Source organism: Diadema setosum, chromosome 13, assembly GCF_964275005.1.
Source record: "Diadema setosum chromosome 13, eeDiaSeto1, whole genome shotgun sequence".
In the NCBI taxonomy this organism is placed as follows: Eukaryota; Metazoa; Echinodermata; class Echinoidea; order Diadematoida; family Diadematidae; genus Diadema; species Diadema setosum.
The window spans coordinates 15,307,209-15,322,549 of NC_092697.1; the positions used below are offsets into that span (position 1 = coordinate 15,307,209).

The 15,341-nt window shown below is 39.4% G+C and overlaps 1 protein-coding gene across 1 annotated transcript in view; it reads right to left on the bottom strand.

Moving 5' to 3' along the window:
* The window catches only part of LOC140236968 (3',5'-cyclic-AMP phosphodiesterase 4C-like), a 268,409-nt gene extending 262,707 nt beyond the window's left edge, over positions 1 to 5,702 (bottom strand). Inside the window, exons 1-2 of the mRNA XM_072316914.1 lie at positions 5,593 to 5,702; positions 4,453 to 4,745 (exon numbers count right to left, since the gene is read on the bottom strand). Of these exons, the coding sequence (XP_072173015.1) occupies positions 4,453 to 4,745; positions 5,593 to 5,682 (383 nt within the window). The 5' untranslated portion in view covers positions 5,683 to 5,702. The remainder of the gene's footprint in view (positions 1 to 4,452; positions 4,746 to 5,592) is intronic.
* Positions 5,703 to 15,341: the final 9,639 nt, after the last annotated feature.

A 15,341-nucleotide genomic window follows, 5' to 3' on the forward strand; every position in this document is an offset into this window, starting at 1 on the left:
ATGCGGAACATGGTCCTTGTGACAATAAAGCAAAAGTAAGAGGTCTGCATTTATATGTCTAATAATCTTAGTTTCAATGTGTCCCTTGGCAATAAAGCTGCCTTTGATTATCTTTCTTGAAAGGAAAGAAGGAAGAAGGAAACATAGTTTAACATGAATAATTTTTGTTTGATGTTAACAGTTTGACCATTAGTTTTCACATCCTGGAGTTGAACCCCTGGTTAGTAAGGGCCACACTCTCGACAATCAAATGTGCTAAGCCCTGTCGGCAGCAACATGTGAATGAGAAATTCTGTGAGAATTTCAGTGAGGTTTAGAAATGCTACGGTAGTTATCTCACTGGAACACAAAGCGTTGAAAAAACAAGTGTTCATCTTATCAAAAGGAAAGAACTTTGTTTGGGTACCTTCCCTGGGACAAAATGAGTGGCACTTTTGTTGTTGTTTGTGTCCTTGAAAAGTTCAGTCATTTCACCATTTACCTGCAAAGTAGGCCTAATATCACCACACACAGTCACACATTACCCGGTATAATAACACATGGAGAAGCTGTTACTAGAAAGACAGCATACATCACACTACAATGTATAGCTAAAATGGGCAACATATTGATTGTACACTGCCCATTCCCATGATAGCCTCACCATGATGCTCAGTACAGCCATGTCATGTGATCAAGCTTGCGACTTCAAAGTTGCAAAGGCGGCCATTTTGCATGGGATATTTCTGGCATTCAAGCCATCCAAACTGTTGGAATATGTGTCCAATATCTGCACATATATTACATACAATTCTGTTGCATCGATTCCATCAACTTCTTTTTTTTAACATAATTTCCTCTTTCGTCTCTTTCATAAATTCAAAGAGTAAGAGATTACCTCAACAGTTTATAAGTACAGTCAAACCTGTCTTTAGCGGCCATCCAAGGGAAACGAAAAAAGTGGCCGTTATAGACAGGTGGCCGCTATAGGCAGGTTATCCAACTTTGTGTGCATTGCCTACAAATGTACATGTATCATCGTTGTATACATGTACATCTATGAGTACCGGGTACGTACATGTTCATGTATCTGTGTACGTATGCACACGTGTGTTTCATGCATTGAACAATGCCGGTGTTCTTGAAATAATTATTGTTGCACAGTACCATGCGTACAGTCGTGAAGAAAGCTTGATAATAAATGAGCGATGAATGCAGTGATGGCGATCACTGAAAGTTGCCCATGAATGACTGGCACGTCTACTAAAAGCAGAAAAACGCGCTGAATTATCATCTCTTTGGCCGCTATAGACAGGTTAAAGGCTACCGCGGGAAACAAAATTTGTGGCCGCTGGCCGCGTTAGACAGGTGGCCGCTATACACAGGGTCTTTAACAGGGCTTTTCTCTTGGGGGGATTTTTCAGTGGCCGCTACAGACAGGTGGCCGCTATATACAGGTGGCCGCTAAGGCAGGTTTGACTGTACTTGTACATGCATTAAAAGTTTTTACAGTTTGCACTGCATTAAATTCTTCCCTCTATATTTGTTAACAAAGAGAACTGGTTGACTGAAGAATATGAGTAGGTCCTATAGAAGAAATGTGTTTGAGAGAGGAGTTGTTGAAGCCTGGAACTCTAAGAAGCCTAAATGGAAGCCTAAATTGATGTTGTTTCTCCTCATGAAAAGGAAACTTCCTGAAATATACATGGGGATTGAGAGCACTAATGCAGCAATATTTAGCAGAAAATATCAGTGAAGTTTGAGGAAAATTGGACATCTGTGCAAAAAGTGGTGAATATTAATAAAGTTTCAGTGCCATCATGGCTGGATGAGAAGACTATGTGTGTAACAGTTCATGACATCATTGCAGACCAATGATGTAATAAGAAAATAAAGAAACTTCTGCAAATAAATTCTGAAAGCAGGAGGAATAATGTCAGTAACAAGTCAAAGGAAAGTGTACGTTCCATTTTTTTTTTTACACAATAAATTTTTGTAAAATTCTCTTTATAATAAATTTCTTTTATATATCATTGTTTTGTAGAACTTGGCGAACTGTTGTACTCTTCTCATCCAGTCTGATTTCCCCCAAACTTCACTGATATGTTCTACAAATTTACAATATTGCTGCATTCACTCAATTATAAAATGTATTTGGGGAAACTTCACATTCAAGTCATTAACAGAAACATAGTTTCTGAGACTTTGATATTAAGATGTCTTAAAAACCGAGAATGAAGTGGATAATTAGATGGTATGTACTTCCTCCCCTGTCGAAGTGCTAACTTCACACCTTACCTCCGAAATACATAATGTATGGCACACTCCTACATAGTTAGCCCATGCCAAATGCTGCCGGCATTTTGTTGCAGACATTACCAACTTGTCATCCCTAAATTGGCACATCTGAAATCAGGAAAGAACTTCACAAAAGACTTGTAACATCTTCCCCCCTTCTCTATCTATCGTCAAGGTAAGGTTTAGACAGCTGACAAAGGAAATCAAGTTAACTGAAGCACTTTAATGCAGCCGCCCATAAAAGCTGGGGAAGGCCAGACTACTGTTCTGCTACAAGATTACGACTGATGGTGGGTAATAGACTGATGGCGAGTAATAAACGGTCCTGACGCCAAATATGCCACTGCCCTGGACAAGACTTTCTGACCACTGGACGGCATGGCTGCACTCCCGGTCACCTCCTCATGCCACTATCATGTATACACGCATTTGATCGAGTGACCATTTCCTGTGTATCTGCATTCATCTGATTGGCATGTAAGGATGTCTCTCACATGGTTATATTACTAGTATACAATTGATTGTAGGATTGCTTTTTAACCTCTTAAACCCGTTGAGAACGGGCAGATTTTGCTACAACACGTTTTCCCCAGACACTTGCCCGACCATACTCGGGACTCGTCCTCAACAGTTTAATATTAGGACTGCATCAGATGAATCCATTGTGAAGACTGGTTCCCTGACATTTGCTCCTGTGACAATTGCTCCCATGAAATATTCATATGTTCAGCCAAACATAAAGTCTACCCACAAACATAATCCTAACCCTCATAACAAACTACACCTAAAACCCTCTCATAACCCTAACCGTAAGTCCTTTGAGAAAATAAGACCTAAGCAATTGTAGCAGGAGTAAATGTCGTGTCACTGTGAAGACCACAGACTCATCTTTCTCTACCCCCCCCCCAACACACACACTTTAGAAGACCAACAAAGCAAAGAATCCTAATCCCCCGTTGATTAAACATTTACATTTGGCATCAAAATTGACCGAGTGTCCTTCTTCCAATCTTCGCAAGACGAGTATCGCGTCATCGGCCTTGTGACTCTGGTATCACAGTACAAGTGAAAGGATTAAGGGTGAGATTAATACTTTAGGACAACACTAGGACTACACGTTCTGTAGATAGGTTGAAGGGGATGAAACGATAACAACGGTTTCATTAGGAATCGCAGAAATGAGAGAGAAATCAGGTCAATGTAATTTCTACTGCAGTGACATCTTTGTCAAGCAGATGGGATAAGTGCTCAAAGGTGTCGGTAAGATACAAGTTTTGCTAAGTTTGACTGTCGTACCAATCAAGAACAAGTACACTGTATAATAGTCCTTTCAACTTATGTCTGTTTGTTTTGCTCGGTTGTGTGTGTGTGTGTGTGTGTGTGTGTGGTTTTTTTTTTTTAGGTTCCAACTTCCATTCATTCTGTTGTTGCACTTACTGGATTTCACTGACTGGGACATGGGATTTTGTGTGTGTGTGTGTGATCTGTCTTCTAAAAGTTCAGTATGATTGTAGAGAAAAAAAAAAGTACCGGTATCATGGATGTGTTGTCTGAAACTTTATACTTGGCATTAAGAACAGAAATTGAATAAAATATGAAGGTACATTTAATCTGCTGTCAATGTGATTTGAAGTGACAGAAAATCATTAACACAAGGGCGCTCAGCTATTGACATGTTGACTATAAAAACATTCCTTGCTGAATTCTCAACTGTATGGATTGTTTATTGCAACATCTAGGCCTATACTGGAGAATTACACAAACAAAATAGGAGCAAATATTTTTGTTCATAAAAAAACTCATCCTCTATCTATATACATGTACATCTTTAATCTCTCCCTCTCCTTCTCTCTCTCTCTTTATCTATCAATATATATCTATACCTCACTCCATCTACCTCTCTCTCATCACCAAAGGTATACTTCCACCATGAATACCTACATACACTGCAAATTATGACATGAAGTTTTGAACGTTATGTCTGATATCTAAAGCTAATTAAGGCAACACAGGCTTGATCACACTGGCACTACTTGTGGATGTATTGCTGGTTTACACAGCTTCAAATCACTGAAAAACAACAACATATTTCTGGTCTTAAAAAAAAAAAAGATCTGGGTCAAATCACTTCAGAATGTCACATGATATAGTGTTGGTCACTCTGTGGTCACTCACCGAGAGCTGAGTCCCTCGACCTCCCTGTCCAGCGAGTCCGTGGAATCAGTGACCTCAATCCGCGGTCCGATCTTCAGCGAGTTGGGCTTGAGCATGATTTCGCCGCCGGGGTGCGGGTGGTGGCCCGGGTGATCCTTGTCGCGCGAGTGGTGGTGGAAGTGATGGTGAAAATGGAACGGATGGTGGTGGTTGGGTCGCGGGCTTTCCGGCCCGTTTCCGATACTGTTCGAACCCGACGAGATCGGGTAGAAAATACCGGAACCCGCTGCAGACTCGCCACCGCTGCGATTTTCCTGAACGAAAATGAAAACGATACAGTAGAAAACTTCATTAACATACCTGTCTTCATCACTGAGTTCAAAAGATGCTACTCGACACCTGACCTGTCGAATCTCAAACTTTGTAATATGAAATGAAGAATGTGAAATACTAAACTTGAAATACCTCTTCAATAACATTTTTAGCTCTTTCCATAACGGTCCGATTGTAAATTTGTTGTTTATGTTTACTAGGTGGAGTCGTGTACAGTGTGACACTTTGGCTTGGCAGGCGCACACATAACAACGTAAACACAGCCCCGGTACGCCGAATCCCACAGTGCCGCTGGCAGTACGCAGGGCGCTAATACTCTTTCACACTGCTTGGTCCCCCTGCCTGTGTTATTGTGACCCAGTATAAGGCGGCCAGGTGAAAAAAGCCATTATCTTCTTCTTATTCACAACGTTGTCTCCTATTCTCGCAGCACCCTTTTATCATGTCCTTAGGCGTAATAGGGGGTCCTTTGTCAGCGCGAATTGATGTCAAGTATTGACAATACTCGACGACGCAACAGAGCAATAGTTCGTCTGAGGCATGACAATATTCATTGAATATTGCGGACTGGTAGCGGTGTAAGGGGAAGCCATGCGGATCAAGATTTTTTCGGCGGTTCACTCCAGACGCCGTGGCCCGTGGTAGTCGGGTGCCATGTCCCGAGATCCGTTGAACTTGTCTCTCTTGACCCCCACCACCGCCTACAGGTAGGCGACACACGCACGGGTGGATTCTACCACGTGTCTGTTTAGAATTCGAAGGTCGCGAGACAGCGAATTCTTTTGACTTATTTTACCAGGAAACCTGCAGAAATGAATACATACTAACCATAAAATATTCATCTTGTGAAATATACGACCGCCGTCTCCTTGCTGGGATTTTTACAGCGTGTGAGCGACTTCTACCCAAAGACGACATGATTTCTCCTAGAATAGAGCATTCACCAATGCTGGATGGTTTCTGTCCCGAAAACACAAGACGTATTACGCTGAAGTTCCGCGATATCAGTCCAATAAATCACGAGTAGTGGCAGTCAACAACAAAAAAGGCAACTGCACTGCTTGCATACAGTCTTCGTATGAATAGCAGGAACAGTAGGTACAGTTGTACTAGTTACCCCTCCAGTGTGAAATACAGCGCGGAAGTGCCTTGCATCTAAAACGCGACTGTTATCAAAAGGTCGTTGCTGGATCGACCTTCCGCGGTAACGCTCATAGCGAATGACGGGCGAGATCACATGGAATATGATTTCAGCGATTTCCAGTGACACACTGAAATCTACCCCAGTGGAGTCCACCGCCACGCGGTTAACGTCTGTCTCTAACCACAGTGCTTTCTTGGTAACAATCCCGGACGGACAAAAAGAAAAACAAATAAATAATGGTCTACTCATTCCTCAGTCTGGCTCAATGGATAACAAACGTCACAAATGGGACTCTGAACTTCTCATTTTGTGGCATGCATTTCAGTCTTTATAAACGTTAGGCGACCGGTGTTTTTTGTTTGTTTGTTTGTTTGTTTTTTTCTTCACCCTCGCCTTGGTGATGAAGTTTGCCTTTTCCTCCCCTGGCAACCATCGGTATGCACCTCTATAAATTCGCCACATTATTATCATGTAATTTGCTATTCTGTTTGCATTTTATGTTGAAATGCTAAATAAAACAAATAATTATGATAAAACCCCCTCCCATTCTCCTCTTTACCCGAACCCATCACCCAACGTCCGAGCCAACTTGTTTTCAATGCCGTGTTTAATAGGCTCCTGGTTTCTTTTTATTTATTTTTTCCTTTTCCCCTATGCTAAGGGGTATAATCAGGGAGGTGGGAAGTACCTCCCTGATATAATAGTGCATTATACACTTCATATTCGTGAAATCATCGTATTTAAACGGACTCTCTAGAATCTCTTATCTCTGATATTATAAAAAAAAAAGAAGAAAAGCAATGTCCTGCCTATAAGGCCCAAATCCAAAAAAAAAAAAAAAAAAAAAGGGGGGGGGGCCTTTTGTGTTATAGGTCTAAAGGGGCAAATCTGTCTTCTTCTTTTTTTTTTTTTCAATTCCTTTGCCAGTCCCTCTGGGGTTCCAAAGGATCCGATCCTTCTAGACCTTACACACATTGATAAGAGTTTCATTATCTTTTGGCTTGAATAACAATGACCCCCCCCCCCCCCAAAAAAAAAAATATATATATATATATATATATATATATGTATACAATATGTGACACAACAAATGGTGGTGCGCACATATATATATATATATATTTTTTTTTTTGATAGGCCCTATCAATGTCATCGTATTCAGTGATTGAGGTTTCTGATTCTGGGTTGAAAAATCTTTGTTGTTGTTGCTTTTTGAGGTAATTTTGTTCCTTTGTTTCTATTTTTGCTATGTTTTGTTTAGCTTTGCTTGTTTTTTGTTTTGTTTTGTTTTTGTTTGTTTATTTGTTTTGTTTGCTGGTGGTTTTTTTGTAAATACAGAAACAATGGAATATGATGAACGGCGGCAGCGACGAGGCAAGCAAGCAACTGTGACCAGCTTTTGATATTAACTTACAGCAGTGTGCAATCTGTTTTGTTTGAAGGAAATAACATTGTTACAATGTAGGCGACAGGTGTCAATCACCTGTGCGTGAATCGTACGCCGAGATGCGCGTCAGTGACGCAACCAATACTGAAAGAAACTAAATCAACAACAGAGTCACACTAGTTCTAATTCCAAGAGGAGTTATTTGTCAGAAATTGTATTCATCAGCTACACCTCGAGATTTGGGATAATTTCTGTGTGCGTTGGGTAAACTATAAAGTAGTTCTTATTATGTGCACGATAAACGTGAGTAGATTTTGCTTTGAAAATCGGGAAACTATCACGAGTGTTAGTATCTTTACCCAAAGTTGTCACGAAGTCAGACTAGCTTCGTGAGAGCGCGCAGTAATCCCCTTTTATCCCGTGTGGAGTAACCGCGGTGACAGGTCGGAACGGGGACTCGGAGAAACACCTCAGGTGACGTCATTTTGAGTGTATACGATGTCATCAAGGCAAGATGGCCCATAACTCAGAGCTGTCAGCAGCGAGCATGCATCGTTGGCTCAAGTTCAAGTCCAGAAGTATACACAAGAGGCAATGTGAGCGTTAATCAGGATCGAGGGGGGTGGGGCACCACGGACTGATATTAGTATTTTGCAGGGCACGGAGGGGTGTTTTGACATGACAGTCTCAGGTTCGCAAGGTCCTGTTGTTACACGGGATACTGTACACGAGGATTTCCCGTTGTGGAGGAAATAGCGATCACATCAGCGTGTTTTCTCTGCTTCCTCCTCTCTCTTCGTATCAAAGCCATTATGGTTTTTCATTGTTGTTTTTTGACACAGTAACCATGGGTACTCAAGAGGAATGAATGTCAGAGATGATATGCCGATTCTCCGATTCTACATGCGTGATTCACACGTACATTTTGCAAAGAACCAGGATGCGAAGGAACACAACTCTAAGTTTTCACCATCTGACTGCCATTCGGCACTTTCACCTAATTCAATTCTGCCAAGTTTGCCCATACTCTCCCTTAATTTATTCTCCTTCCAATACCGGTAATGAGCTAGAATAATTGAGTGAATATTATCAATATGCACCGATGGTATTCAAGGGATGGTACAGTTTCGATTGAGAGACCGACACCCACGAGTCAAACGGCCCACGAGTTCGACATTGGAAAATGGTCCAAGAGTCATACAACCCACGAGTCATACAGCCATGAGTTCGATAATAGGTAAAAACAGCCTACGAGTTCGACACTACAACCACGGGGGTCAATGTGTCGGTCTCGTGGGCCTTGTTTGCTTAATGTCGACCTCATGGGCTGTATGACTCGAGGACTGCATAACTCGTGGGTTGTATATGATTCGTGGGCGTCGAACTCGAGACGTGCACCAATACATTGTATTCCTCTGCTTCCTCCTTCCCCGCTTCCTGCCTTCCAACAACCCTTCTCCACTGTTCCTACTACTACTTCTATTTCTATGATATAAATACTACTACTACTTTGCATTACATGTATCCTCTCCCTCTCTCTCTCTCTCCACCTCTCCCTCTCCCTCTCTCTCTCTCTCTCTCTCTCTCTCTCTCTCTCTCTCTCTCGTAAAACCCCTTCTGTTCATATTGCACAGTTCGTCCCTGCCATCTGATGTATGTGAAGGTAATTAGAGCACATTTTACTTTAACACCGGTAAAATGTGTGGAAACGCGGCTGCTGCATATAGGCTACATCAGCTGAGCTTCATGATAATTTAGAGATGTTGAATAGCGAGAAATCGGATTTACAGTCATAGCCTTGTGTCGCGGCGCGACGCAACATGTGATAATTGTTCGGAATGAAGGACTGCGTCATAATAAGCCACGCAATATTATACGCAATCACATGTAGCTTTCGACCTTAGGATTGAGGAGTTGAGCAGGCGGGGTGGGGGTTTCTAGTGAGACGTGGGGGGGGGGGGGGGGGGGGGCGTGATTCACCATCTATGACTCCCTATGCACTGTGCTTGACAATACCCGGCTAACGCCAGAATCGGTCACGTCGTACGGATATCGGGTACTCATGAATGATTTCATGATAATAATAAATCTTAGAGAATCATTTCTTGTTAAAAGTATGCAAAATTTATCGTCGATTTCGCGTTGCTATGGCTACATGGCCAAACGTTTCAGTAGCTGTTGTGCCGGATGAGGAAAACGTGACTCCGCGTTTCGCAGTGGTTTTGACAGCGGTCGAAATGGTATGTATGGAGCGTTTGGCATTGACCTGCATTTGACCTTGCCTTTATGGGTTAACCAGTCGACAATATTGTATAATCATAACGTGGCAGTAAAAAAAACTTTGGCGTATGTGCTGCGGCAGTAACCTTAAAGAAACTATGCAATGCAAATACATGTTGACTTGTGCTGATTCATGGTACCCTCATTATCACTTGCAAAATGAATATCATGAATATTCATGCTGTAAAATGAATATCTAGATACATGTCACAGTCAATAATACTTTTTGTACTATCTTTCTTCAGATTACTTGGATACGCCCAAAAAAAAAAAAAAAAAAAAAAAAAAAATCCTTCCAAACCAAGATTCTGTCCAATGACATCATCTGTCAATCACTGGTAAAGTACTAAAATATGATTAACAAAAGACATTGGAATTCATCTTTAGACTAAGTATAAAACTTCCATGTTCCCATGTTACTGATATTATAATTGACAAAATACATTGAAGGGAGAGAGATATCTACATACATAGACAGATGGAGAGAAGAACATCAATACTGACTGTGAGGCCTCCATTTGTGGCCCTCATATCAGCAACAAAATACTGTATTGATGGTGGAAGTATAAATAAAATGGAGACTGAGATCCAACTTTCCTTCAGGAAGAAATTATCGAAGTTGATTGTCACGCGAGGTTTATGACTTTGATGGATACACACTAAGAAAATAGGTTCAACTTTGCGCCTTTACTCGTGATATAGTGTAGCACCTTTACTGGTGCAACTTTGCACCTGTCAGACCAGTGAGCACTTTCAAAGGTGCAAAAGTTGCACCCTGTAAAGGTGCTACAATTATTGTGTCACACGTGCAGGTCCGAAGTTGAACCTACATGTATCTTTCTTAGAGTGGACAGTAAAATCAAACAAACAGAAAAATGATAGGTGTTTGAAAACTCGAAATGACATGAGAAAATTAGTACAACATACGACACCGAACAATATCTTTACGAAGAATCAATACTGATCACCACTCCACAGGCATGAGTATTCAAAGGTATTGTTTACCATCGGGAGCAGTATTTAACAATGTTCAAGTTATCACATTTGATGCATGGGGTCTAGGTCAGTTGTATCTCAAAACATTCTACCATATATTTATAGCGATTTCGCAATAAAGCCTAAAATATATAACTATTTTTCGTACTAACCATAACTGTAGACAGTTTAGTGTAGAAAAAAATATTATAACTATTGTTCACATTTTGTGTACTTAAAAATACTTCAAATTGATTATATTAATGATTAAATTTTTGACATTGGTTGTTTGTATTCCTAATTCACATTTAAGAATTATTTTGAAGCCCTAAAGCTGGGTTTTTGTTTCATCTGCAAATGGTGAATAATGCCTTTAAAGGTAAGTTTATTAGTTTTGTGGGAAATAACACTAGCAAACTGGTTTTTTCAGGCCCGCGCTTCTCAAAGCAGTCTCAAAGCATCAAGTTCATACACTGTATATCATTGTTACTCAGGATTTTGTGTTGTTATTATTAAAACACCCAGCATATCCTCAGAGAATCCATTTAAGTTTGACTTAGTCATGACTTTTGACATGAAATTTACGACATAACCGCACATGATGATAGCATGACTCACATTTCCCAGCATGAAAGGCGATACAATAGGCATGGTTTACTATCATTTTCATGCATGCCTTCATAAAAAAAAGACGATTCCTGAACACATCTGAAAACTTGTCTAAACTCGCCCAGCATAGGAACTAATGTATTCAAAGACTTGCAAATATTGAAATGCATCGCGTAACATGCAAATAAAACCTTGTTGCTGGACTCTTCGAAGAAAAGTACATGTCTTGCATTGAAAATATAGGACCTATTTGTTTCCTGGTTTCTTGGTTCTAAATTACGCTGGATACGTTGGTGATGTTTATCAGCATTACAATACGATGTATTGTGTATTGCATACTATGAAAAAAAATGAGTTTTTAAATGAATTTAGAATTATAGCAAAGCTTCCTTGGCTGGGAAACTCGGTCTTAATTTCTTCTTAACGTATAGTGAACCAGTAGGCATACACTGCAGACCTATAATGGAGTACACATTCGTCTATAATGGCGAGTATACACATCACGTCAAATCCAATATTGAAATGCGCCATCTATTGTCGGCGTCCAACAACTTCAATGTTGGACAGTTCGTATCGAGGATACCACTGTTGAAGGGAAACTGTGTATGCTGCATTCATCTCTGTAAGCAACATTGACATGGTGAAGCAAAATAGCCAAAAATCTTCTCCAAAATCTCAATGAAACAACTGCAAATTGCACTGGCTTAATTGATTTTAACTGGCTGCTGAACTTCAACACATTCGCATGAAAAGTATTCCCTGCACTGTTTTTTGTTTTTGTTTTGTTTTGTTTTGTTTTGTTGTTTGTTTGTTGTTGGTTTTTTTTTTTTTTTTTTTTTTTTTTTTGGGGGGGGGGGGGTCATGTATTCATTTATAGCAATTTATTGACTGCAACTCGTAGTATACTACGAGTATACATGCATTCAGTCTATGAATAAGAGATTCCGAGAAATATTCCTTAATGAATGTTTCTTACAGAAAACTTTCTCTTTTAATCAATGAGTTACACTTGTAATCATAACAATATAATAAAGTAGAAAATAATAATGCTCTTTCATTTCTTATAATTTTCTTTCCTTTTCATATGATGCATTTCTCTGTTTGTTTTTTTATTTGTTGTTGTTTTTTTTTCTGAATTATTGTAAACTTGAGAACGAATCAAAAGCATGCATTCTTGTTCAGTTCCGGCAAAGCTACACCGATTCCCCCAATACGAAACAAAAAGGACAAAAAGCACAAAATAAAACAAACGACTCTGACAACAACTACAACACAACAACTCATCTGGGAAGATTATACATCATGTAGGCCTACCAAGATAATAGGGGGGGGGGTAGGTGGGGGTGGTTAAAACAGTACTTTGGATATCATGGGACACCTCTAGTACCGCATTTAGAATGTCAGCAAACACCAACATTTTGAAGAAAATGATGATCACTTGAATTTGGGTATGTCATCAAACACTGCATTCTAAGGAGAAGGTCATGTTGGTATTGGAATTGGTACGCCACTGGCGAAACGTGACTCATTTTTACTTCTTATCTGCAAGTGATGTTACCGATTATTTCCCTTTCTATATGTTCTCTAAGACACCGTCGAAGCTATAAACTCGTTAACATTGAATTACACCATATCCAGCGCTTATTATTGCTCCGATAATATTTCTGCGCTCAGAGAATCCACAAAAGTTGAGGGATGCTTACACTCAGATACTAATACCAAATAATTTTTATCTCAAAGTCTTGTCAATAAAACGTTACAATCGTCTTTTGATATCTGCACACAATCTTTCTCATACCTGTCATTTACAGAGACATCACCACAAAGGCATTATTTACCATTTGCAGATGAAAAAAAAACAAACACACACACACTCAAGTTTAGTGCTTCAAAATAGTTCCAAAATGTGAGTTAGGGACTGGGATAGAAACAACTAACATAAAAATGTTAATCAGTACAAAATATTTTAAAAATGTGAATGAAAGTTATAACAAAGTTGTTTCTAGAATAAACCGTCTACAGTAATGATTTATTGAGAAAAAAATAATGATATCTCCTTTCATTTCAGGCTTCATTGCGAAATGTTTACATGGTAGGATGTTTTGTGTCACACACAACTGACAGACACCTATATGCATCAAAATTTAATGTAATGAAACTCCAACATTTATCTTTTTAAATCACTGCTCCCAACGGTAAACAATAGAAGAGTTTTATCGCAAAACGAGCTAACTCCATTCTTATTAAGTTGAGAAATTTGTGATTAAAACTGCTAAAAAACAACGAAAATGATGAGAAAATATTGAATATTTTAATCATAACTCTTAGAATATTTGTTGTTATCTTACAAGTGAGGTATCGCCGGAAAATTCTATTTTGCTCTATCTGACGATAGACATACTTTAAAATGTGTAAAAAAATGGCGCTTAGTCCATCTTACAATGGAACTCTTCACTGATTACCTTTAAAGGTCTTGTTCACATTTTGTTTATTTAACAATTCTTAACATCGATTATACTGAATTAAAATCTTTACATTGGTTGTTTCTATCCCTAACTCACATTTCAGAACTATTTTGAAGCACTAAAGCGAGGTTTTTGTTTCATCTGCAAATGGTATATTATGCCTTTAAGTTCTAAAATTTAGAACTTAATCATATTAGGATCGTTTGTCACTGGTATAACGCTCCGTGAGGCTGCGTTGACGAGAATGCGGTAGAACACCTGTCCACCAACACAATAAACACACACATGCTCACAAGTTCATGTACAAAACACACGCAATAGTACATCTTGTTACCTCATTAGTAGAATCCTCAATGTTTAAAGGGGCATTCCAGACGATTTTCATAATTTCACATCATGTAGTACATAAATCAACAGCTCCATGTATACATTGTGGAATTTATTGTGGTTCTTGAGCAGAGAAACAATACTTAAACAAATTATACTGAACAAGGATGATGACATAGGAGGCTCACATATTTCAGAAATGTAGCAGTGTCATTCCATTACAATACCGCTTGCTTGCGAGTTCAACCTGTGTATAATCCATGCATGCCTTCTTCTTTTGTTCTGCTTTGTTGAGGCCATCCATGTCATCATCCTTGTTCATTGCAATTTGTTATAAATTTCAAAAAATATTCTTATTCTTCATCCCAATTATCATAAATTCTGAAACTCTGTCCTAAGTATAACTAATTTATAGTTTTTCTAATGTAAAAATCCGAAAATCATCCGGAGGTCTCCTTTAAGTGCAAAATGTACTCGTAACCGCACTGTCGAAAAGTTTGTCGTAAGGGCATTGATATCGTTTAACCTCGACAATAGCTGGCGCTTTACTACATTGGGTTTGACGTGATGTTCGCTCTCTTTCCACCTCCCTGCTCACCATGAAAAGAGGATGTACTCGCGTTTCATGTTTGGCTCAGTATTGTGGTTTCCAAGGACGCTTTGCTGCTTTTCTAATTTTACTTAAGAATTCACATTATTCTATAAAACAATACACAATATTCAAACGCTGATAGGCGGCACCGACGTGCTTATTCCCACAACATGAAGCCATACTGCACAAAGCTTGTATTTACGCTGTGCACACCGAGACTAAAATAGTTTATCATGCGTGTATCCACACTCATTGTTCCTGACGAGGTGTAAAATGCAATTACTGTAATTGAATGTGTGTGGAGAGGAAGACGGGCTTCGAAAACACGGCGTCTGGTTCTCATCATGTCATGTAGTGTGTGTGCGTGTGTGTGTATGCTTTGCATGGTCGTAATTGCGCGGATGTGTGTGTGTGTGTGTGTGTGTGTGTGTGTATGTGTGTGCGTGTGTATAGGTTAACATTTTTACCATATTTGAAATCAAGTTCATTGGCCCAACGAAAGGAGGGGGCAAAACAAAACAAAACAAAACAGCAACAACAACACCCCTCCTCCTCTCCAAAAGAGGAGATTTTTTATTAACGTCATTGCGGAATACATGGAAGTTCGTTAAACCCTTCCTTTTATATGTATACAACTTATTATTTTTGCTCAGATCTTTTATTCCAGCATAAAGGGCAATGTTGATCTATGAGGCAGGATCTTTTTATTATTTATGATTGACAAGAAATTCAATAAAACCAAACACAACTACATAAGAAAAACAAACAACAGAGGTGGGGAAAAATGAAATAGAAGAC